Source organism: Sciurus vulgaris, assembly GCF_902686455.1.
Source record: "Sciurus vulgaris genome assembly, chromosome: 6".
Taxonomy (NCBI): Eukaryota; Metazoa; Chordata; class Mammalia; order Rodentia; family Sciuridae; genus Sciurus; species Sciurus vulgaris.
The window spans coordinates 77,805,545-77,831,995 of NC_136466.1; the positions used below are offsets into that span (position 1 = coordinate 77,805,545).

Genomic DNA, 26,451 nt, shown 5'->3' on the forward strand with positions numbered 1-26,451 from the left:
CAATATTTTGAAAATTGAATCATTCCTAAATAACACACAAGACAAAAAGTAGTGTTTTTCAACTAACAGAAAACTAACAATAGTTAAAATACTGACTTAAAATCTAAGTTATACAGCTTAGCTTTTTTAAAGAAACATCCATTTCTAAGTAACAAAAATTTAAAAGCAATCTATTAAACATTAAACTTTTAAAGTTAGAAAATTGTTGGGTACAGTGGTACACGCCTCTAACCCAAAAACTCAGAAGGCTGAGGCAGGAGGATCGAAAGTCAAGGCCAACCTCAGCAACTTAGCAAGGCCCTAAGTAACTTAGCAAGACCCTGGTCTCAAAATAAAAAATAAAAAGGGCTGAAGGGCTAAGGATGTGGGTTAGTGGTTAAGAAGCCCTGGTTTGATCTGCAGTGTTAAGAAAAAAAAAAAAAAAAAAAAAGAATAAAATAGCCAGAAGTAAGTTTAACTAAGGAGGTGGAAAATTGGTACAATGAAAACTATATTTATGGAAAACTTAAAGAAAACGCAAATAGAATTATATCCTATACTTATGAATCAGAAAAATGATCATCAAAATACCCATACCTCTCAAAGCAATCTACAAAGTCAAACCAGTGGCATTTTTCATGGAAATAGAAAAAAAAAGTCTCAAAATTCTTGGGGAGCCACAAAACGCCATGGATAACCAAAACAATTTTAAAAAATAACAAAACTAGAGGCAGCACATTTCCTTATTTTAAACTACACTATAAAACTATAATAATATAATATTTATAAAATATAATAAAAACAACATGATATTAGCATAAAAGCAGATGCATATATGAATGAATCAGAATAGAAATCCCAAAATAAACCCACACATACATGGACAACTAATCTTTGATGAGAGCATCGAGAAAACTTAAGGGAAAATAACAGTCTCTTCAATAAACAGTGCTGAGAAATAAATAGTACTTGGATATTCACAAGCAAAAAAATGAAATCACAACCTTAGTTTATGCCATACAGATAAACTGACTCAAAATGGACTAAAAACATAAATGTAAGATATGAATTCATAACACATAAAAAAACAAAAACCTCGTTGGCATTTTCCCTGGCAATAATACTTTGAATATTAGGCCAAAAGCACAGTCAACAAAAGCAAAAATTAACAATTGAGACTACATCAAACTAGAAAACTTCTATACAACAAAGGAAACAGTGAATAAAATGAAAAGGCGACCTACAGTATGGGAGAAAACAGGTTGTATATTCAATAAGGGGCTAATATCCAAAATGTAAGGGACTCATACAACTCAACATCACAAAACCAAATAGCTCTGTTAAAAATGTACAAAGGGCCATAAAGAATAACACAATTATGACATCTGCAGGTAAATGGACAGAACTAGAGAACATCATAAGTGAAATAAACCAAACTCAGAAAGTCAAAGGTATGTTTTTCTCTCACATGGGGAAACAGAGAGGAGAAAAAAGGATTTTCAAGATAATAGAAGGCAAACCGTTAGAGGATGGGAATTGGGCCAAAGGTCGGGGGAGAGAAGGGAAAGGGAACTACTATACAATGAAATTGGCCAGATTATGTTATGTGCATATATAAATGCATCACAATGAATCCCACTATTTTGTATAACTAACATGCGCCAATTTTTAAAAATATGCAAAAAACTTGAATAGGTAGGTATTTTTCCTAAAAAGATACAGAAATGACCAACAAGTTGTATGAAAAGATGTTCAACATCACAAACATCAAGTAAATGCAAATCAAAACCACAATGAGGTAATGACAATGACAAAATGACAGCAAATACTGGAAGGATGAATAAAAAAGAGAACTTCTGAACACTGTTGGTGGGAATGTAAGTTAGGACAGCCATCATGGAAAACCATATAAAGATTTCTCAAATAATTAAAAACTGCCTGGTATGGTGAAGTATGCCCATAATGCCTGCTATTCATGAGGTTCAGGCAGGAGGATCTCCAGTTTGGGGCCATCCTGGGCAACTTAGAGAGACTCTGTCTCAAAACATAAACATAAAGGGCTGGGATGTAGCTCCGTGGTAAAGTGTCCCTAAATTCAGTCCCCGGACTGAAGTGGGAAAAAGTTCCCTGTAAATATATAGCCCAACTTAACTAGTCTCCTTCCTTGCATAGTTTATATCTTAACATCCAGAACTGCAGGCATATTATTATCTAGTGAAGCAATTTTGTTTTGTTTTGTTTTGTTTTGTTTGGGGCAGTGTTAGGGATCAAACCCAGGGCAGTACACATGCTAGGCAAGAGTTCTACCATTGGGCTACATCCTGAGCCTGGTTTAGTTCTTAAAGAATCAAAGGAGCTGTGTTAATATACACCTTAATCCCAGCTACTTAGGAGGCAGAAACTGAAGATTACAAATCCTAGGCAATTTAAGAACCTGTCTCAAAATGGGCTAAGGAAATGAATAGACACTTCATAGAAGAAGATCTACAAGCAATCAACAAACATATGGAAAAATGTTCAACATCTCTAGTAATAAGAGAAATGCAAATCAAAACCACCCTAAGATTCCATCTCACCCCAATTAGAATGGCGATTATCAAGAATACGAGCAACAACAGGTGTTGGCGAGGATGTGGGGAGAAAGGTACACTCATACATTGCTGGTGGGGCTGCAAATTAGTGCAGCCACTCTGGAAAGCAGTGTGGAGATTCCTTAGAAAACTTGGAATGGACCCGCCATTTGACCCAGCTATCCCACTCCTTGGCCTATACCCAAAGGACTTAAAATCAGCATACTACAGAGACACAGCCACATCAATGTTCATAGCTGCTCAATTCACAATAGCCAGACTGTGGAACCAACCTAGATGCCCTTCAATTGATGAGTGGATAAAGAAACTGTGGTATATATATACAATGGAATATTACTCAGCCATAAAGAATGATAAAATTATGGCATTTGCAGGCAAATGGATGAAATTGGAGAATATCGTGCTAAGTGAGATAAGCCAATCTCAAAAAGCCAAAGGACGAATGAGATCGCTAATAAGTGGAGGATGACACATAATGGGGGGGAGGGAAGGGTTAGTGTTAGGGTTAGAGTTAGGGTTAGGGAGGGGGGCAAGTATGGAGGAAGGAAGTACTGTATAGAGGGTAAAGAGGGGTGGGAGGGGTGGGGGGAAGGGAAAAAATAACAGAATGAATCAAACAACATTACTCTATGTAAATTTGATTACACAAATGGTATGCCTTTACGCCATGTACAAACAGAGAAACAACATGTATCCCATTTGTTTACAATAAAAAAAAAAAGAAAAAAAAAAAAAAAAGAACCTGTCTCAAAATAAAAAGGGCTCACGATGTAGCTCAGCAGTACAATGCTTGCCTAGCATGAATGAAGTCTTAAAATCAATCCTCAGTACTACAAAAAAAAAAAAAAAATTAAAAGACAGCAGTTACTTTGTAAGGCAATGGGAGACAGACCACATGAGTTAAGTATGTCCTTCCGTGTCAGGGAAATTTCACTTTCTCTATTTTGGTAAAGACTTTCAAACAAAAGGTTCCAACTTCTAAGTCCCTGCCATTTCAAGCACCACACTGCAAATTCACAGATTATAGAACACTAAAATAATAACCAAAATGAATTCAAATAAAAATACTATGTGCACAAAAACAATTAAATAAATAATTTCTTAACGTATTTTTGGGGTTGGGATTGCTTGCCTAGCACATGTGAGGTACTGGGTTTGCTCCTTAGCACCACATAAAAATAAATAAATAAAATAAAGGTATTATTTCCATCTATAATTTTTAAAAAATTTTTTTTAATGTTTGATATTCATCAATCCTATTGAGCTCCTTTTTTTTTTTTTTTTTTTTTTTTTTTTTTTAATATTTGTAGTGCTAGGGGTCAAACCCAGGGGCTCACACATGTCAGGCAAGCACTCTACCACTAAGCCACATCCCCCGTTCTAAATAAATACTTTTAAAATAAAATGAATATAATTAAATTCAATAGTTGATTTGTAAGACTCATATCAAATAGGCTGAGCTGTATTCACTTTGTCATTGCCCAATCTCAGAAGAGAGCCATCAGGATATTATATTGCTTTTAAAAAGAATAAGTTTAAGTTGGTGATGCATGTCTGTAATCCCAGTGACTCAGGAAGCTGACACAGGAGGATCACAAGTTTGAGGCCAGCCTCAGCAACTTGGTGAGGCCCTAAGCAAGCTAGTGGGACTCTGTCTCAAAATAAAAAATAAAAAGGTCAGGACATGGCTCAGTGGTTAGGCACCACTAAATTCAATCCCTAGTTACTCCCCCAACCCCTGCAAAAAGAGCAAGTTTAAATATCTAAACACAGATCAGACTGTTAAAAAAAAAAAAAAATCAATGTTTTCTTTTTCCAATACTTTTCTTCCAGCTTCCTAGACCCAGTACTCCAGAATTACTTTTGTTCTTGAACTTAAAGGTTATCTTCTTATTCTTCTAAGGAAGAACAATACCAGTAAGAAAACTGGCCAGAGTCATCTTTATCCTTCAGAAGCAAATCATCTAACCTCAAGTGAAGCTGAATCAAAGACCTTCATAGTTCCTTCCAGAAGCACCCTGTGATCTCTCTCTCTCTTTCACTACTTCCCTCCTTAGTGTTATCCTCAAAACTCCTGGAATTTTATGGCTTATGTCCAGAGAAGACTTCTTTGATCATCCAGCTCTAGAGGATCTTTGTTAATATAAGACTGTACTACTTAGAAATTTTTTAAAAAAATAATGAATTACAGTTAAGATCCTGGGAGGTGTCTATTTCCTTTCCTCTAGCTTCTGTGTGATACTCCTGCTCTCCACCCTGCTACATCCCATATCCTTTCCCTGTACTAAAGACATTTTTCTGTTGTCAACACTCCTTTTCCTCTATCTCCAAATTCTCCCTGATTGGCTAAACATTTCTTTAAAAAGCAAAGCCTTCTCTTTCCTCTTCCATCCCAACCAACCATTTCATCTACTGCCCTAATTTTTTTTTTTAACCCCTCAAATAATTTCTGGACAGACGAAAATTAGAACACTGTATTTACTCCCAGAAAACACGAACCAGGTGATATATTCAGGACAACCCAGTTCTCTGAAGCTCTATCAAATAAATGCTGTTTTATTCTGTCACATCCTATGTCATAAAGAACCAAGAGGTGGAGTTGATGGTCTCATTACTTCTTTCTAACCTCACCCCCTTTAAAGCTAACCACACTTTCCTAAATGACCCTCTGCTCCTGCTATTTAATACTATCAACCTCCTGCCAACTCACAGGGTTTTTCTTGTTTCCTCCTTACACCAACATGATGAAGCAAGTACCTTCATCTTATAAATATGGAAACTGGAGGTCAGAGAGATTAAATAATCTGTTCAAGGTCACATAGTTAACCAGTGGAAGAATTCAGATGCAAACACAAATATATTTTTAATGTGCTAGACCTGATAGAAGGTGATTCTTGGAGAATACAAAAGAATGGAAACCTGAAGGCTCTTTATCTAAGGACTGCTTTAAGAGTAACTATCTAAACTAAACTGATTAGAGTACCATTTGAATTGGTACAGTCATCTTTTATAGACATCTTTAATTTTTAATTTAGTGCTTAAATCTTCAATTTAGTGCTTTATCATCAGACTAGAGGCTAAAAGCTAAAGGGAAACATTATTTGCTCTCTTTGAGCCACCTACTTTGTAGCATGAGTACACCTAAGTGAAGATGTCTTGGGCCAGTATTAATGTCATTCTTGACATGACATGCTCTGTTAGAAGCTATAAAAATGAGAATGAAGGTTGGTGATATAGCTCAGTGGTAGAATGCTTGCTAGCATGTGCAAGGCCCTCAGTTTTATCCCCAGTACCATAAATATATAAATAATAAAAAATGAAAGAGAACTGTCATTGTAATTGGATTTCTACCTAAAATAATGGTTTCCCCCTCAAATCTCCATAAACAAAACAATTAAGAGTAAATAATCTTCTTAAGTAACCAACCCCAATAATACACTGGATAATTAGAAATAGGACCACTCTAAAACATAGCATACATTTTCCTATGGCCCAGGTTAACAAAATTACTGGTTTGAGATTTATAAGAAACACTTTTCAGAATTCTGAGTTTTATGTGAAATGATTTCCAAAGTTTTTCTAAGGTATTAAATGTGATTTTTTGATGCTGCTTTTTTGTGACCAAAAATAAAATGTTTCCCAGAAATAAATGTATCACTTATTTCAAAAAAAAAAAAAAAAAAAGATTCAATTTGGAGAAATTTTCTTCTCCCCTATCTCCCCACTCCAAAATAAACCTATATAGAGAAAATAATATTTATAATATGAAAATATTATATATATTATATCAGTCACATACACTAAATATCATCTCAGGTTTATACAATAATTAACATAAATCTTAAAGTGACTATTTTACATTTAGGAAACCAACAGAAATCAATAGTACCTGTTATACTAACATGACATAAAAACATAAACTCCAAACTCAAATTTTGAAAAATGAAAAGTTATATATAGGGGGAAATACATATCATTTAGAAAAGTACATCATGTCCTTTCTTGCCTTCTACCTTTGAACTAACAGATGTGTGGTGAGGTGAATCAGTATTCCATAAACAGGTAGTAATTTAAGTGCTCTGTGCTCATTATACCAAAACATACTTATTCTGGGACATGGAGGAAAAGAACAAACTACTACTGAAGCTATAATTACAGCAAAACACAGAAAATAATCAACAAGATGACTCCAGCTTGAAAAATACCTACATAATAGCTGTCATAAATAACTTTTTCCAAGAGAATATATCCTCCAAAAACTTATTTTCACTGTTCTTCCTTAAATTCTTTTAAAGCAGCATTAAAACTCCACAAAAAATACATAGTTTTTTTCAGTACACAATAACTGGAAATTAATGGTTTTCTGAAGAAACAGCTTTTATTCTGAGTTTGCCTAACATAAAAAGAATGTTGGAGTCTCTGCGTTCTTATGGAATATAGAAATTCAGAAAACACTCATTAAATTTCCCCAAAACTAAGGTTTTCAAAAGTTTGATTACAAGTACAAAGGAAACCTCAGATATTCCTCAACCATAAGAGCCTCTCGTTCTGCATTTTCTTCAAAGCTTCCCCTACAACTCTGGCTGCAATAAGAAACAACTGGGAGTCTTTTAGAGAACCAATCTTGGAGCTGGGGATGTAGCTCAGTTGGTAGAGTGCTTGCCTAGCATGCATAATGATCCTGGGTTCTAGTCCCCAGCACCACCTTAAAAAGAAAAAGCAGAACCTCTTAAAATACAAATACTTGAGCTAGTACCAGAGATTGTGATTTAATAGGTTTTTGATAGGATTCTAAGCATCAATATTTTAAAGGTCCCCAGGTAATTCCAATGTACAAGTTCTGCTGTAACAAACATTTGTGTCCCTTGTAATCACTGAGTTATGCAAAATCATACTCTAAGAGTTCCAGAGCTTATGGAAAAATAGGATTAGAGGCATCACACTAAAGACATTAATCAGGGATGGATTAAAAAAAGAGAAACTTAATAAAAACTTTGCATGGTTTCACACTTACTTTGATTAAGAAATATATAACAACTACAACAAACATAGCACTTTAACTTGAAAAGACCTGAATTTTGCTCATCAAAGTCAGTTTTAGAAGGGTTATAACTTACAGGTCACTGTAAAATGGTAGAAAGAATTATCTGTAATTGAACAAAAAGCTGCAACTCATGACAAAGGAGTAAACAAAGGCAGTCAATAAAGAACTGAAGGATGTGCCTAAAATGTATTCCTAAGCAGCTTGGTTCAGCTGGGTAGTTTTCTGCATTTACCCAATACTTCCTCCAGTTTCACACAAGAGGAAAATTCACATAAAGACCAAATTGTTCCTTAATATTGTTCAGGAACAAATTCATTTTTTCAAATCAAATGTTGTACCAGAGCTGACTCTGCAGCAAAACTTGAGTATTACTGCCTTATATATATATATACTGTTGAAACTTTAGTATATAAATAGTGTACAACTACTAAACAGTTATAGTATATGTATATTGCTTGACTAATAAACAGTTAAGTTTGATCCTCTGGAAAGCAATTTTCATTCCTTTTTATTCTCCCGTGGTATAAGTATTGCTAATATTTCCATGTCATTTGTGTTTAAAAGGTAAGTCAATATCTGCCTTCATATAAGTTGTTATTTGAAGATTACCTGTATCACTGTGTTATTTTAAAATAGAGTTGACTGTATTTAGACAGGCGTAATTTAATTTATTTTTATTGTAAACAAATAAATTTGTTTATTAATAGAATAATAAATGGAAAGGTCTCCATTTCCCAATATCCTCCAAAACAAAAAGGAAACTAAAACCACACAAAACCATGCCCTCAGGATTAAAGATGAAATGTACACACTTCAAAATAACTTTCAGTTAAACAAAAATAACAAAATCACAGGGTGTGATTTCTCATTGTTTGTGTTCTATATTAGACACTGAGGAGGCACAAAAGCTAAATGAGATGGGTAGTTCTGTATTAAACCTTGAAAAAATGTTGCCAAAAAAAGACATTAGTGGGACAGTTGACAAAAGTGAGATATGGAATGTATTTTTTTATAAAATGTAACAATGCTAAATTCCTGTAAATTGATCATTATACGGTTGACAGGTTCTTGGAAAATACATGCACAGATATTTAGGAATAAAGACCCATGACACCTTCAACTAATTCATAAATGATTCAGAAAAAATACTAATACATATTGACATTGAAAATACTAATATGTATTTATATTGTTAATAGAACAAGAATGATAAAATGTTAACAACTGATGAATCAAGCAAAAAACATAGAAGAGGTCTTTGTTTTATTCTTGAAACTCTGTGGAAGTTTTAATTTTTTAAAATAAAAACACGAAAATCAAGCATCAATAAATGAAAGACAATGATCCCTGAGAGATTAAAATAAATGATCTGTGACATAAGATTATTCCAGTTTACAGAGTGGAGAAAATGACCAGGCCACACATAGGAAGGAAGAGTCAAATAGAGGGAGAAGAAGTTCAGAACACAGAGACACCAAAGCAGTCAGAGCCCTGGAGAAGGGACAAGGACAGAGTTTTTACAGAGGAGATATGTGCACAAAGAAAACTCAGGAGATCTACAAAGACTTCCCCTTAATTATTTAGGTAAATAACAAGCTCAAAGGTACGAGCAAACCACTTAACACCTAGAAAATAACCACCCAAAAAGATTACAGGGAAAAGTCCAGAGCACACATAGGTTCAAGAATCACATCACATCCCAAGAGCCAGGGTTCAATGTAAGGGACATTTTTGAAAACTAAATATGATCTTGCTTCAGCAGAGGAGAAAAATACACCTGAGATTACACCTGCCTCCTGATAAAAGCAAGGACCAAGAAGAGTAAACTGTCTCCAAATAACATAACTATATCCCAAAATAAAATTCTAGGATATTTAAAGAAATACAAAAATATACAGTACCTACAAAATAAAATTAATAATGCCTGACAGGCATCAAAATAAAAGATTATCAAGCACACAGATGCAGAAAATGCAACTCAAAATAAGGAAAAAACAATCAATTAAAACTGATTCACAAGTAATGCAGATGAAGGAAGGCAAGGACTATGACTATGCCTGATATATTCAAGTAACTAGAGGAAATAATAAACATATTGAGTAGGGATATGAAAAATATTTTTAAAAAGATTCAAATTGAATATCTGGTGATGTATATGATTTGCTCATCTTTAACAAAGAAATGGCTCAACTACTTGCTTCTGGTTAGTCTCTCCATTCCTCCACCTTAAAGAACAGACATGGGGAAAAAGAAAGAGGTAAGTGTTGGCAAGGACAAAAAGATGAAGGAATGGTCCATTGGCAGAATTTAAATTTAAATATTGGTAGGACAGGAAATGAGGCAGGCAGAAGAGAAGTGTGGGAGAGAGTGACTCTGCTTTAAGAAGAGGAGTCAAAAGGGACAAAGTTAAACTTACTAATAAGGTTTTGAAAGGAAACTAGAGACACAAAATGTTTTGAGATGAAAAATACACCAGGTAGAATTAACAACAAATGAGATACTGAACAAAAATAAGATTAGTCAAGTGAAAGAGACAACAATAAAACTAAACACAATGGAACACTGAAAGAAGACAGAAAAATAAATAACACAGCATCAGCAAACTGTGGAACAACTTTAAACAGCCAAATATACATGTAATTAGAGATCCCCAAGAGGAAAATAAGAAAAAATAAAACAAAAATCTTTAATAATACCTGAAATTTTTCTGAAGTCAATTTAGCCAAAGTCTAAGAAAGTTAACAAATCCACAGCACAAGAAGCATGAAGAAACATGAAGCTGAAATAAATTGCTTAAAAGCAGTATCAATGAAAAAAGTCTTAGGCATAGCCAGAGAGGAAAAATATTAGATGCAAGTTTTCCAGAAATAATGCAAGATGACAATATAGCAACATCTTTAAAGTATTGAAAAAATATACTAGATTTCTATACATGGTAAAAATTGTTTTCAGAAGCTGGGGATATAGCTAGTTGGTAGAGAGTTTGCCTCACAAGCCCTGGGTTCAACCCCCAGTGACCCAAAAAAAAAAAAAAAAAAAAAAATTATTTTCAAAAACTAAAACAACATATTTTTACAAGTTCAAAACCTGAAAAAAATCCATTACCAGCAGACCTACACTATAAGAAAAGTTGAAGTCCTTCAAGCAAAAACAAAATGATACCAGGAAAAAAACTGGATATACACAAAGAAACACAAATGGTAACTAAGTACATATAAAGATTTATATTTTTATTTAAATTATTCAAAAGGTAACAACTATTAAAAGCAATAACAATACTGTATTGTGAGACTTATAATATAGAACTGAAAGGTATGACAATAAAAGCACAAAGGACAATGGAAATAATACTGATGCAAAGATATTATTATAGCTGAGGTCTACCTAGTACAACACAGACTTGCATTAAGAGATACATACCATAAACACTAAAGTAACTGCCAACATGAAAAATGTAGAGGTAACAATATAACAAAGGAGATAAAAATAATTAAAAAAAAAAAAGATTCAGTGAAATCCCCATCAAAATATCAATGGCATTCTTTATAAAACTAGAAAAACAATTCTGAGATTTGTAACTACAAAAGACCCAAACAGACCAAGCAATCGTGAGCAAAATAAACAAAAGGAGGCATTACACAACCTGACTTCAAAATATACTTGAAAGCTGTTGTAATTAAAACAGCATGGTCTTGGCATGAAAATAGACAACACAGACTAATGGAAGAGAATAGAGACCTTAGAAGTAAATCCAAACATCAATAGCCCACTGATTTTCAACAAAGATTTTAAGAACACATAGTAGAAAAGGACAGTCTCTTCAGTAAATGGTGCTAGAGAAATTGGATAGCCACATGAAGAAGAATGAAACTAGACCCCTACCATTTAGACAAATCATCTCAAAATGGATTGAAGACTTAAATGTAAGGCATAATACCAGGGAACTACTAGAAGAAAACATAAGAGAAATGTTTCAGGACATTGGAAAGGGTAAGGATTTTTTGGATAAGATCCCAAAAGCACAGAAAACAAAATCAAAAATTGACAAACTTCTGCACAGAAAAGGAAACAATCAACAGAATGAAGACAGTTGACAGAAGGGAATAAAAAAACTGTAAACTACACATCAGACAAGGAATAAATCTCCAGATTATGTCAGGAACTCAAAAAACTCAATAACAACAAAACAAAATCCTGGTTTAAAAATGGGTAATGACGGGCTGGGAAGATAGCTCAGTTGGTAGAGTGCTTGCCTTCACAAGGCCCTGGGTTCAATCCCCAGCACAAAAAAAAAAAAAAAAAAAAAAATGGGTAATGACCTTAAGCGTATGAAAAAATGCTCAACATCACTAATTGCTAGGGGAACATAAATAAAAACCACAGTATCACCTAATAGCAGTCAGAATGGCTATTGTCAAAAAGACAAAAGAAGTGGCTGGTAAGGATGTGGATAGAAAGCAACATTGCATGCTGTTGCTGGAAAAGTAGGTTTGTATAGACATTACAGAAAACAGCACAGAGGTTCCTCAAAACTTAGAAATGGAACCACCATATGATCCAGCAATTCCTCCACTGAGCTTATATCCAAGGCAAATGAAATCAGTATGTTGAAGAGATACCTGCACTCCCACATTCACTGCAGCACTATTCACAATAGTCAAGAGGTGGAACAACCTAAGTGTCTACCAACTGATGAATGGATAAAGAAAATGTGGTACATATACACATGGAATACTATTCAGTCATAAAAAGGAAATCCTGTCTTTTGTGACAACATGGATAGCACTGGAGATAATTATGCTAAGTGAAAAAAAGCCAGGCACGAGTACTGCATGAACTCACTCTTAGGTGAAATCAGAAAAGCTGAGAGTAAAAGTAGAGACTGGGGAGAGTGCAAGGGAGGAAGGAATGGGAAAAGGTGGATCAATGGCTACTAAGTTATAGCTAGACAGGAATAGAGTTCTGGTGTGCTATTGCACAATTGAGTGACTATAGATAACTATAATGTACTATAGATTTCAAAAAGCTAGAAGAAAGGACTTCAAATGTTTTCACTATAAGGAAATAAATGAGGAAATAGATATTTTTAACCTGATTTAAATATTATACAAAGTATAAATGTATCAAAACATCACACAATACACCTAAATTTTTTAAAATTATTTTTTAGTTGTTGATGGACCTTTATTTTATTTATTTATCATTTATTTATATTTTTTTATATGTGGTGCTAAGAATTGAACTCAGTGTCTCACATAAGCTGGGCAAGTACTCAACCACTGAGCCATCAGTCCATCCCTACATGTAAAGTATAATTTTTGTGGGGATTTTTCAGTTAAAAATAAATTTAAGGGGCTGGGGAGATAGCTCAGTTGGTAGAGTGCTTGCCTTGCAAGCACAAAGCCCTGGGTTCAATCCCCAGCACTGAAAAAAAAAAAAAGAAAGAAAAGAAAAATAAATTTAATTTAAATTTAAATTTTTTTTTTAAATCCAAAAGAAGGGGAGAAAAAGGAAAGTAACAGGAAAGAAAAAGCAGATAGAACCAAGATAAATTTAAACCTAATCATATCAATAATCACTTTACGTGAAAACAGTCTAAACACAATTAAATGACAGAGATTGTCATATTAAGGAACAAAGTAGCTACTTAGAAGAATCTACTTTATAGCAACCAAATATGATAAAAAGACATACCATCCTAATATTAACCAAAAGAAAGTTTAAGTTATTATAGTAATATCAGAGTAGATTTTACAGCAAAGAATATTACCAGAAATCAAGTTAATTTCACAAGAATAAAGGAAGTCAGTTTACAAGGAAAACCTTAAAATCCTAAACATTTTTCACCTAATAAACTTATTTCACAAAAGACATAATTCTAAACTTTAGCACAAAATTACAGAGATTCAAAATTAAACTAAGACTGATTAAAGTGTAAGTAGAAACAAATTCATAATTATAATCAGGAATTTCAAAATTCACCCCTTCTCAATAATTGGTGGAACAGATGGACAACACTGAATAAAGAAACTGGAAGTTAATTTTTTGTGTCAATTTGGGTCAAAAAAGGACACTCAAATAGCTGGTCAAGCATTATTTCTGGGTCTAGGAGGGTGGCTCTGGAAGAGATCAGCATTTGAATCAGTCGACTGACTAAAAATCACAGTCACCACCAATGTGAGCAGGCACATTCATACAGAGTGAACTAGAACAAAAAAGAGGAGAAAAGGCAAATTCACTACTCTTCTGGAGCTGAGATGTACATTCGCCTATGCCCTTGACGTCTGAACTCCAGGTTTTGGAGCCTTTGTACTCAGCTACCAGTGTCTCCAAAGGTTCTTGAGTCTTTGGCCTTAGATTGAGTGTTACCAGCTCCCCTGATTCACAGACCTTCCAACATCACCAGCTTTCCTGGTTCTCCAGCCTGTGGGACTTCTAGACCTCCACGATAAATCCTGTGTTATTCATCTATGTAAATATATAACCCATTGATTCTGTTTCTCTGGAAAACCCTGACTAAACCAGAAATAAAAGAACTGAACACAACTAGGATTCATCTTGACCTCTTGCCATCTATGGAATACTACAAACAACAACACAGAATACGTATTTTAACAACAGCACATGAAACAATTGCCAAAACAGATCATATTCTAGGCCAGAAGCAAATATTCACAAAGTTAAAGCATTCAAGTTATTCAAAATAGGCTCTTGGAAAATCGTGGTACTAAATTCAAACTCAATAACAAAAAGGTATCCAGAGAAAACAAATACTTGTAAATTAAATAAGACTTTGAAAGAACGTGAGTCAAAAAAAAAAAATAATAATAAGGCATATTCTGAACAAAAAGGAAATTAAAGTAAAATGTAAAATTTCTGGGATGCAGCTAAAATAATATTCAGAGAAAACTTAGAACACTGCAAGTGACTTGGATATGCTCATTCAATAGTGTGATCTATTTGCTTTAAGGACAACTGTGATGCCACAAATAACAAATGATGAAATTCTTCTTCTTCTTACCTTGGACACATTGCTGACATGATTCATTTGGACAGTACTCTCCTTATCAACTTGATTACAGAGGTTCTGTAAAGTCGATGCATATTCTTTATCACTTTTTATCCTCAGAGCCATAAATTTCTTCACTGTTTCCAGCAATCGTAATTCCCAGTCTTGCAGCTTTAACACAGCTTCATGTGAGTTCTTCAGGTCACTCCCAAACCCCATTTTTGTAAGGCACTGTTTATCCTCCACGTTGCACAAGTGAGCCTTCTAATCAGCACATACCTGTGTAAGTAAACATAAGAAAAAAGTGTTAAATCAAAAGGAAGAGTCTTCAAAGCAAGTTATGGCCCGTTTGTAGTAATTAAAAAAAAAAAAAAAAAATCACCACAACTGAATGCTTTCTCCCAAACATCAGAAACAAGATGAGGATGTCCACTAAACTGACCATTACATAAATAAAATTTTAAAAATTTGGATTAGAAAGGAAGAAAAAAAACATTTTATTTGCAGATGACATCATATTATTTACAGAACCTAAGGAATGTGGCAAAAAAGTAGAACTAATAAATGAGTTTAATAATATTATAAGATATAAGATCAATATTCAAAAATCACTTATATGTATGTATACCAGTGACAAGTCAAAAATAAAATGAAAAAACACTATTTACAACAGCATAAAAAATTAAACACTTAGAAATAATTTTCTAAATGCAAAACTTATTCTCTTAAAACTATAGAACCACAAAACATTGTTGAAAGAAAATGTCAAAGATCTACATAAAATGACTCATGTTCAAAGATTTTTTTAAAGAAGTTAATATTGTTAAGAAAACAAATCTCCCTCATTGAAACTATAAACTTAATATAATCCATATTGATATCTCAGTCACTATTTCTGCCAAATAGACAAGGTAATACTAAATACAAATGATAAATAAGGGAAACAGAATAATTACAAAAAATGTTTTGGGGAAAAAAAAAGAACAAAGTTGTAAGACTCACGTTTTCTGATTTCAAAACTTTCTAAGACGCTTCGGTAATCAAGATAGTATGATATGGACATATGGCCAGCCATAGAGATCAATGGAATAGTGGGCCCTGATAAATCTTCACACCTAAGGAAAAATGATTTTCTATGAGTCTATTCAATAAGATCAAAAAATCCCCTAAACAGAGGGTCCTGGGACAACTAGATTTCCACGGGGGGGGGGGGGATGAAACATATATAAAAATTACCTCTAAATGGACCACAGATCTAAATTTCAGAACTAAAACTATAAAGCACTTAAAAGAAAATATAAGTATAAATTTTCATAACCTTGGCTTAGGCAATCATTTCTTAGATTCAACAACAAAACACACCAAAATAAATATACATAAATTGGATTTCATCAAAATTAAAAACTTCTGTGCTTCAAAGCACACCATCAAGAAAGTGGGGAAAAAAAAGAATGCACAAAAATGTTTGCAAATCATATATTTGATAAAGGACTTTACCTGAAATATGTAGAAAATCCTTTAAATTAATAATAAAAAGACAAACCAATGAAAAGGAACAAAGGATCTTTGATTTTACCAAAGAAAACGTACAATGTCCTAAAAGCACATGAAAAGACATTCCATAAAATTAGTCATTAAAAAATGCAAATCAAAACTACAATGAGATAGTAATTTGTAGCACTCAGACACCTATAATCGAAAAAGATAAAAATGTTGGAGAGACTTTAAGAGATTAGAATGCTCTGATAGTGAAATGTAAAATGGCAGACACTACAATTTGGTAGTTCCTCAAATAATAACACACAGTGTCGCCATATGACCCACAAATTCTACTTCATGATATATACTCAAGTGAAACAAAACGTGTCTATAGGGCCTATGTAGCTCACTGGTGAAGCATGTGTTTATCATGTGCGAAGCCCTAGGTTTTATCCCCAGCACCACATTTTAAAAGCAACAAAATGTCTACATGAACACTTGTAAGTTAATGTATGAAATAACATCATTCTATAGCCTCAAAGTGAAAAACAACCAAAATACTCATCAGTTGAGTGGATAATTAAAATATTATCATATCCACACAATGGAATATTATCTGGCAAAGAAAAGAAATGACATATTGGTACAGGCTACAATATGGATGAACCTTGAAAACATTTTGCTAAATCAAAGAAGCCAGACACAAAAGACTACATATTGTATAATTCTCCTACATTAACTACCCAAAAAGGTAATTTTAGTAACGGAAAGATTATTGACTCCCTAGGGTTGTTGAATTTGGGAAAATATGGAGTTACCATAGGTACTGAATTTCCTTTGGTGTTGATGAAAATTGATTGCAATGATAGTCACACAATTCTGCAGTTCCAATGGGTGAATTCCTTAGCATATTAATACTATGATTTGCCTAAGGTAGCATCCAAGACTTCATTTGTTGAAATGTAATCACCTTTGTGAGGTATTAAGAAGATAGAAAATTAATAGACTGTGGTGTTTAGATGTTGGACCTTTAAAAGGTAATTAAGAACAATTAAGGTCATTAGGATGGAGATTCCATGATGGAATCCTATTGGCTTTATAAGAAGAGAGAAAGTAGCTAGAAAATACACACACACATACACACACACACACCCTCTATCTGTTAACATGTGATGCCTTGCACCACCTCAGGTCTCTCTCCCAGCAAGAAGGCCATTACCAGATATGGCCCATTGACCTTGAATCTTAAGAAACATGAGTCAAAATTAACCTCTTTTCTTTATAAACTCACCTAATTTCTGGCATTACGGTATCAGCTACAGAAAATGGACTAATCCAATGAGCTATAGTTATAACTGAAAAAAGTTGTTTTAAAAATTCTACTGTCATATGTAACTAATTTGAACAAATTGAAAAAGAACTTAAAATTAGCATACTATAGTAACGAAGCCACATCAATGTTATAGCAGCTTAATTCACAATAGCTAGATTGTAGAACCAACCTAGATGCCTTTCAACAGATGAATGGATAAAGAAACTGTGGTATATAGATACAGTAGAATATTATTCAGCCATAAAGAAGAACAATATTATGGCATTTGCATATAAATGGATGGAATTGGAGAATATCATACTAAGTGAAATATGCCCATCCAAAAAAAACAAAGGCTGTATGTTTTCCCTGATAAGTGGATGATGATATATAATGGAGGTGGGGCTAGGGGATGAGAGAAGAATGGAGGAATTTTAGATTATGTAGAAGGAAATTGGGGGTATGAAAAATGGTGGAATGAGACAGACATCATTACCCTATGTACATGTATGATTACACGAATGGTATGAATCTACATCATGCACAACCACAGAAACAAAATGATGTACCCCATTTGTGTATAATGAATCAAAATGCAGTCTGTACAAATTTTTTTTTTTTTTAAATCACTACAGCATAACTTATGATCACCTACAGGTCAGTTATTAAAAACTTCCCCCAAATATCCTCCTTGTTCACTATCCTGAAAACTATAGTAGAAGGTATTTTGTCATCCAGTTTCCTAGAAGTTCAGTAATTGAATCTTTCAGAGATAGAAGAAATGCAAAAACATTACTTGTATGTCTAATTCTAAGTTATCTGTACCAAAAGTCTATTTTCTTTTAATTCAGCAGATATTCACTAAGCTACACAGAAAAACTAGGAGGGATTTCTCTCTTTAACCTAGTGATTTCATATAAAGATATGGTTTAAAAAATGAGGATTTCTCAAAGAATAATTTACAATTTTTTTCCAACTGAACACTGTACAGTTTTATGAACTATCTGATTGTAGAGGAAAAAAATTCAAGTTGTGAAAAAAATCCATTTCATTAATGTGGCAACCAAGACATTAAATGAACCTTAAGTCATTGGAAAGCAATTGATTTATTCACTTTAATATCAAATAGGATGATTCCTACTTATGAGAAATTTTGGAAAAGTGTTCTTCAAAATGACATGAACCAGTCTTTTCTATTCCAGCTTTGCTGTACAGTTGACATCAATCATCATTTTAGGACTGTGAAGTATTGGAAAGGATGACTTTTCTTGATTCACACAGATGGGGACAAAATTTTTTAAATCAAACCTTGGATAGCAGAATTTTGGGAACATCTTATAAGGGCAGGTAATCACTAAGTTTTTTTTTTTAATTTTAAATATATAAATCTCATGTTTCATGCCCAGATTCTCTTCAGTGGTTTAAAAAAGTTAATTTTATTTGCTTAATCTTTATCCAAAGCATATATGATGCATGCTCAAGGTTGCATTGCATTGTGATTATTAAAAGTTAATTATACCTAAAAAGAAAAAATAGGATGATTCCTTTTTTGTTTTGTTTTGTTTGTTTTTTGTGGGGCTGATGATTGAACTCTACCACTGAGCTATATCTCTAGCCCCCAGTTTTCAAATTCTATATGCAATAGATTTTTTAAATTTTCTTGGGGGTTAGGGTACAACACTGTGGTAGAGTGCTTGCCTATGTATCATGTGAAGCCCTGGATTCCAGGGGAAGGAAGGAAGGAAGGAAGGAAGGAAGGAAGGAAGGAAGGAAGGAAGGAAGGAAGGAAGGAAGGAAGGAAGGAAGGGAGGGAGGGAGGAGGGAGGGAGGGAGGGAGGGAGGGAGGGAGGGAGGGAGGGAGAGGAAAGGAAGGGAAAGGAAAGGAAGGAGGGAGGTGGAGAGAAGGAAGGATAAAAATTGATTGGTTTTTGACATACTGTATATTTTATGGGCCACAAAAATTTACAATGAACACTTTTCTGTTATTTTACCTGCAGCTCAACAAAGTCTGAGTAGAGATACTCCATCTCATCACATGTTTTCAAAAGAATAGGAATAATTTGAGGGCAAAGAAAGCAAACTATATCGTTTTTTAGAAACACTAAAGCTGAGATTGCAATTCATTTTATTCTGTAACTCATCATAAATATCACCTCTGCTTCTAACTGTATCTGGATAACAACTGATTTCTTTCATTATCAAGAACTTCAGAAGGCTGGTGAAAACTGTGAAGAAAAAAATGAAAATAGAATCTGGCAGAATCTGGGAAACACTTCAGCCCATCCTAAGGGTTTATATATATCAACCAATACTTGAGGTCAGAGTGTGGATAAGACAACTTAATATATGGTACCTCTCTTTAACTAATAAAAAATAAAAAATTTTAAAACAACTCTGCAAAAAGTTAAGAATATGTATAAATTGTTGGACTGGTAGTTATTACAAACACTTATGTAATTAATAGAATGATATGCTTCAAATAACATATATATATAACTATTGTTTTAACAGTGTTTGCAATAACAATAAAAAACCTAGAAATATCCAAATATCCACCATCAAGCAGGCTGCATTTAATTGTAACTGAGTAAACCTAAGAGTGCAATTCAAATCATAGACTGTGAATCTGTTCAGTGCTCAATGTTCACAACCATATGGTATGTTCCTGATAAGTTCATTCAGTGAACTATCATTCAGTCCTAATAAAAATTAAGGAAGTTTTGGTGAATTGATATGGAACTATCATTAAGAATTATTCATTGGAAAAGAAAGATGCAGAATTTAGTATGCTAACTTTGCATAAAACAGGGGAAAAGTTAACATTGATTTTGCTTGTGAGTGTATGAAATATTTCTAGAAGAACAAATACTAGATTGGGTACAAGAGTGGGAGGGCAACTTGTCATTATATTCTTTTGAACATCTGAATTTTGTTCTAAGTGAATGTGTTGATTTAACCTATTCAAAAAATAAAGAATTTTGAAGAGAAAAAGATAAAAAAAAAATACAAGCTGAAACTATCTAGAAATTTTCCTAGAAATGGCGAGATTTGAGCTAAGCTGGGATAATAACTGTGATTTTTAGAATGTAAAAAGTCAAAAGAGAAGTGTTTCAGGAAGTAGAATCAATATGGAGCAACAAAAGTGAATATGAGGTCAAGTAAAAAAAGAAACGTTTCCAAAATCAAACTATATGTGGCAAGCAGTGGGAGATAGTGTACCAATTTGTTTCCTGCTATTCCTCTGCTTAGGAAACTCACAAAGTTCAACCTCCTGTAATTAATTGGTTTTTTTTAAAGCAGAATACCAAAATTATAAACAAGATATTTTTAAAAGATTAATTTGCCAGTGCCAGTTATACAAGTATGTGCTATGTGTGAAAATTCATTAAGCTAAACACGTATGATTTGTCCACTTTTCTATGGATGTGCTGCAGTTCAAGAAAGAGAGAGAGAAATAGATTTTAATCTGTCAACCAGGTAGAATACAACTTGAAGAGAAAAGAAGAAAAGAAAATGAGACGTAAGAAGGCAAGTTAAGAAGCTGTTATAGCAATACAGCTTGATAAATGAGGATCCAGAATTGACAATGTCAGTGTGAATTAAGATGAAAGAAAGAGTCTTGATCTGGTAAAAGGATTAGGAAACAAAAGAGATGATCCAAGGAAAACTTTAAGATATTAACAAGAAAGAAAGGTGAAAATATCAATAGAAATAGAAAAATAAAAACATAAAACTACTGTAAACAAAATATATTCATTTCAACTAGAAATTAAGCTATCTATAAAAAACAATGCCTAAAATCCATATTGGAGAGTCAGTTACTTAAAAGGTGATAGATGAAAAGTCTTTATTGGAACTGTGGGTAAAATTAGTTATCATGAAGCAGTCCCTCAGAATCCACCACCAATAACTAGTAAAAATAATAATGATCATGTTTAAGAAAAACCAACAATTCAAATATCTCATTGGCAAATAAAGGAATACAAATATGATGCCCTCAGTTCCACAGCATGGTTTTCAAAGCAAAGAAACAGAAGACACTGGGACTTGAGGCAGCATGCACCGTGCAAACGCCTTTAGGACCTTACAACTAGAACAACACAGAGGCAGGGTGTTTTGTGTCCCCCTCACCTGAGCAAGGAAAGTCACCCAAACTCAGTTCTTCTCAAACACCAGGGTGATGACAGAAAACAGCCTGCTACGGTTTGGATATGAGATGTCCCCTAAAATCTCCTGTGTTAACATGGGAATAATCAGAGGTGAAACGATTAAATTATGAGAGACATAATTGGTCCATCCTAGTTTGAAAGTGCTAACTCGGTGGTAACTGTAGGTAGGTGGGGCATGGCTGGGGGAGGTGGGTCACTGGGGGTATACCCTGGAAGGGTGCATCTTCCCTGTAGCCCCTTCCCCTCTCTCCCTCTGCTTACCTGACCACCATGAGGTAAGCAGTTTTCCTCCATTCCTGCCCTTCAGACATGACGCTCTGCCTCATCTCAGGCCCAGAGCAACAAAACCAGCCAACCATGGACTGAACCTCTGAGCCCAAAATGAACTTTTCCTCCTCTAAGTTGTTCTTGTCAAGTATTTTAGTCACCATGACAAAAATTTGAGTACACAGCCCACGTAGGCTAATTCTTCTCAGAATAGAATAGGAGTCCCTCGGGCAAGGGAGATAGCTCAGCTGGTAGAGTGCTTGCCTTGCAAGCACAAGGCCCTGAGTTCAACCCCCAGTACTGCAAAAAAAAAAAAAAAAAAAAAAAAAAAAATAGGAGTCCCTCTAACAACATCAGGGGAATCCACCAGCAGCGAGGAAGTTTGACTGGGAATCTCACCAAAAGCAAAAGTCAGTGGAATCCCTCTGCCTCCCCTTATGTCCTAAGATTCCCCTTTTATACCTGGATAAACCAAAGTGAGGAGGAGGAGGAATCAGCAAGAGACCCAATTATAGGAAGCAATTCAATCTCCTTCCCTACTCAGAGACATTAGAGCAGGCAAGAGAATAGATAAGAAGGGCCCAACTTTTGCAAGAGGTCCAATATGGAAGCCATAGGCCCAAGACTCTCCTCCCCATCCCAGAAACATCAGGAGAACAGAGCACATTAAGAAAATCTCAGCACACATTTCCTCTACCAATATACATTTCATGGCTTGATCTAAGAAAGAATTTTCTACTTTCTCAGGTAACAAGAACAGGGACCACTGTTACCAGTTAAGTGAAGCGAACCCAAACAACAGTGCAAAGACATGAAAATTAAACTGTCTTTGGACCTGTAGTCCAGAAAAAAATAATACTAAGACCTGAATACTAAAACTAAAGAAGGTGACTAGTTATAAAAATAAAAGATTGAAATAGTTCCAAATAGTCCCAAGTCTGCTAACAAAATAAATGAATTATCCTATTCAATCAGAAATCACCTGTTACTCCAAGAACAAGAAAAATTATAACTCAAATGAGAAATGATAATCAACTAATGCCAACACCAAGGTGAATTAAATGTCAGAATTATCTGACAAGAATTTTAAAACCTAGTCTGATTTTGCTAAATAAGGATGGCTTTCCACAAAACTATGTTTTGGTTTTTTTTGTTTTCTGTTTTTTTTTTTTTTTCAGACTGCACCTCCAAGTTGTTATAAGAGGTCAGAGCTGGTATGGTCAGACCTGTCATGCTCCCTCTTTAAAAAGGAAAAAAAAAAAAAAAAAAAAAAAAAAAAAAAATTTAAAACAACCATCAATAAAAATACTTTAACAATCAATTACAAATTCTCCTAAGATAAATGTGGAAAAAAAAAAAAAAAGAATTCAAACAAAAGAATAAAAGTTACAAAAAAAAAAAAAAAAAAGATGTTAATTATAGAACTAAGACACGCAATAACAGAAATGTGAAACTTACTAGATGGCCTGGCATGGTGGCACATACCTGTGATACCAGTGACTGGAGAGGCTGAAGCAGGAGGATCTAAAGTTCAAATCCAGCTTCAGCAACCTACTGAAGCTCTAAACAACTTATTGAGACCCTGTCACAAAATAAAAAGGCCTGGGAATGTAGCTCAGAGATAAAGGGCCCTTGGTTTCAATCCCCAGTACCAAAGGAAAAAAAAAAAAAAAACACCTAGATGGACTCCATAGTAAAGTGAAGAGGACAGAACATACAACCAATGAGTTTAAGGACAGAACAATACAATTCAAACAATCCAGACAGGTGCAGTGGCACACTCCTGTAATCCTTGCTACTCAAGAGGCTGAGGCAGGAAGATCACAAATTCAAGGCCAGCCTCAGCAGCTTAGTAAGACCCTTAGCAATTTAGCAAGATACTGTCTCAAAATAAATAAAGGATTAGTGATGTAGCCTAGTGGTAAAGAAATCCTGGTTTAAAAATAAATAAATAAATAAACCTTGGTTTCAATCCCCAGTACTTAAAAAGTTGTTTTGTTTTGTTTTGTTTTTTAAGAAATCCAAACATAGAGAAAATAGAACATATGGTGAAGAAGAAGACCACCACCACCACCTTAGGGATATATGAAACACTAACAAAAGATCCAATTTTTCTATCATTAGAGTCTAAAAGGAGAAGAAAGAAAAGGCATGAAAGAGTATTCAAAGAAATATGATCCACCTTGCTAAATAAGATACTATACAGCTACAGAAATCAAGACAATATCAAGTGTGATATTGGTTAAGGACAGCCAATACTAGAGCAATGTAACAGAAAAGAGAACACAGAAAGATCCACACAAATATGTTCAACAGATCTTTGACAAAGTTCTAAAACCAATTCAAGGAGGAAGAATTAGTCTATTCAAAAAATTGTACTGGAGTCACTGGACATCTATTGAAAGAGAAATAAATAGACACAGAAATTTGACTTACCACCTTATTAAAAAAAATAACTTAAAAGAATCATAGGCTTGCTGGACATGGTGGCACCCCCCTGTAATCTCAGCATTAGGGCAGCTGAAGCAGGAGAATCATAAATTTGAAGGACCCATTCTGGGTAACTTCATGAGACCCTGTCTCAAAATAAAGAATAATTTTAAAAAATAAAATAAAGGACTGGGGATGTAGCTCAGTGGTATAATGCTTGCCTAGCAACGTGCAAGGCCATGCATTCAATCCCCAGTATCACCAAAAAACAAAACAAAACAAAAGAGGATTGTGGATTTAATGTAAACATAAAACTGATAAATTTTAGATAAAAAAAAAAAGGAGGAAATCTTCAGGATCTAAAGCTAAGCACTGTTTTTAGCTATGATACCAAAACCACAATCCAAAAAAAGGAAAAAGACATCGAAAGTAAAAATTTTGCCCTTTAAAAGCCAATGTAAATACAATTCAAATATAAACTGCAACTTACAGTTTCTAGTGGGCATATAAGAAGCTTAGAGGTCACCAGTCCATCCAAAGAAGTAAAGAGCTACACTAACTAAAAAATCAGTAACTCTTAGATCAGTAAAAGCAATGAGGTCATAGGGAACAAAACAACTTCTCCCAAACTGGAGAGAGGTGAATATATTGTCACATTATACCAGAGCAGAAACTGCCACAAGAACTAGTGCTAGAGTAAGAAAACCTGACCTGTAAGTGACAAACTGCTAAAGGCCCAGCGTGGGCAATGGGGAGTTAAACACTCATCAAAGTACACAGGGATCTCTCTGTTATTCCTTACAACTGTAAGACAATCAACAATTACCTCAATTAAAAATTTCAACCTAAAAAAAAAAAAAATGCCCAGATCTCAAACTACAACTCAGAGGAAAAGCAATATTATGGAGAGAGTTTCACAAATTTAGCCATATTATTGCAGAAGTAATACAAGGTATGGGTAAAGCTGTCTGTATTAACCCCAAGAAAATGAAATTATACAATAGCATTGTAGCTAAAAATTACACAGGTGGTAGGGATTACATTATATGCTGACCCATAATGAAAATTCTAGTCAGGCAGAGAATTACTCTGTTCTGCTCCTCACAATATCTATAGTGCTTAGAACACTGTCTTGAATACAGTAGATAATAAAAATATGTAAAATAAATTAACCAGTTGAAGCTACACAGTACTGAAAATGCATATCTAGTGCCCTGCAATCTTTACTTTGCTTCTTCATTCCCTAGGATGCTGGGTAATACTAGCATTAACTCTATTGTTACTTGTAATATTAGGTATTAAATTTATAACCATAACTAAGTAAAGACTTCAAAGTCCTTTGCTGATAACCAAAGCTGGCTCAAGACAATTTCCTGCCCTTTTCAGGAGCCACACAACTTACTTCTCATGATTCCTGAAACATCTCCTGATTCTTCACACCCCTGTGCCTCTGCAGATGTTGTTCCCTCAATCTAAATGTTTTTCCACTCATCGGCCAGGTGAACCAAACTCAAAGTTGTGTTCCCTGTGAAGCTTCCCACAACTACTACCACCACCCAGAACAAGTTAAGTACTTCCTCTTCTCATATCCCAGCAGTACGCCTGCATCTGTGCTTCATATGACACATCTCATATTTCAATGATTTACTCCCTTTAAAATATGAGCTAACCAGAAACAAGAATGTCATGGATTTTTTTTAATCTTTAGATCAATGGAGCTTAAGTTACTATGGAAAAAACATCAAGCATTTGATATATTATAGATTATTAATAAGCAAACCTATTTTTAGAAAGATTTATACAGATTTTTAAAATAAAAATTCCTATTAGTGAATACTATGTATAAATCAGACAGATTTATACAAAAGTACATGCATGCTATTACCAAAGGAATCTATTTTTAAAAGGCATCTTTTTAAAAAGTGAAAATAGTAAAACTTCTACTAAACTACAGACTGTTTAAATTTAAATCTAAATAATGGTATTCAATTTGGTACTTAGGATCATGTGAGTTTTTCCATAAATGATTGAAAACTTTAAAAGATCCATTAAAATTGCTGTTTTCCAAAATTAGAAGTTTAATTGCATAAAATAAATCTGTGCATGCATTACTTTATAAACAGAAATGGAAGTTATTAAACAGCAAAATGTAAAACAGAAAACTAGTTGCC

General features: G+C 34.0%; 1 protein-coding gene across 8 annotated transcripts in view; it reads right to left on the bottom strand.

Annotated features, from left to right (window-relative positions):
- Nucleotides 1-26,451, bottom strand: part of FER (FER tyrosine kinase) — a 513,195-nt gene that overhangs the window by 409,530 nt on the left and 77,214 nt on the right. For 7 of the 8 annotated variants that reach the window (XR_013764376.1, XR_013764377.1, XM_079143515.1 and 4 more), the window contains exon 3: nt 14,636-14,902. Coding sequence is in view for 6 of the 8 variants with exons in the window: in XM_079143515.1 (XP_078999641.1) it covers nt 14,636-14,842 (207 nt within the window). In the remaining 2 variants the exon portion in view is untranslated. Of the gene's footprint in view, nt 1-14,635; nt 14,903-15,625; nt 15,739-26,451 lie in introns of all 8 variants that reach the window. The other variant, XM_079143517.1, reaches the window with a different exon arrangement.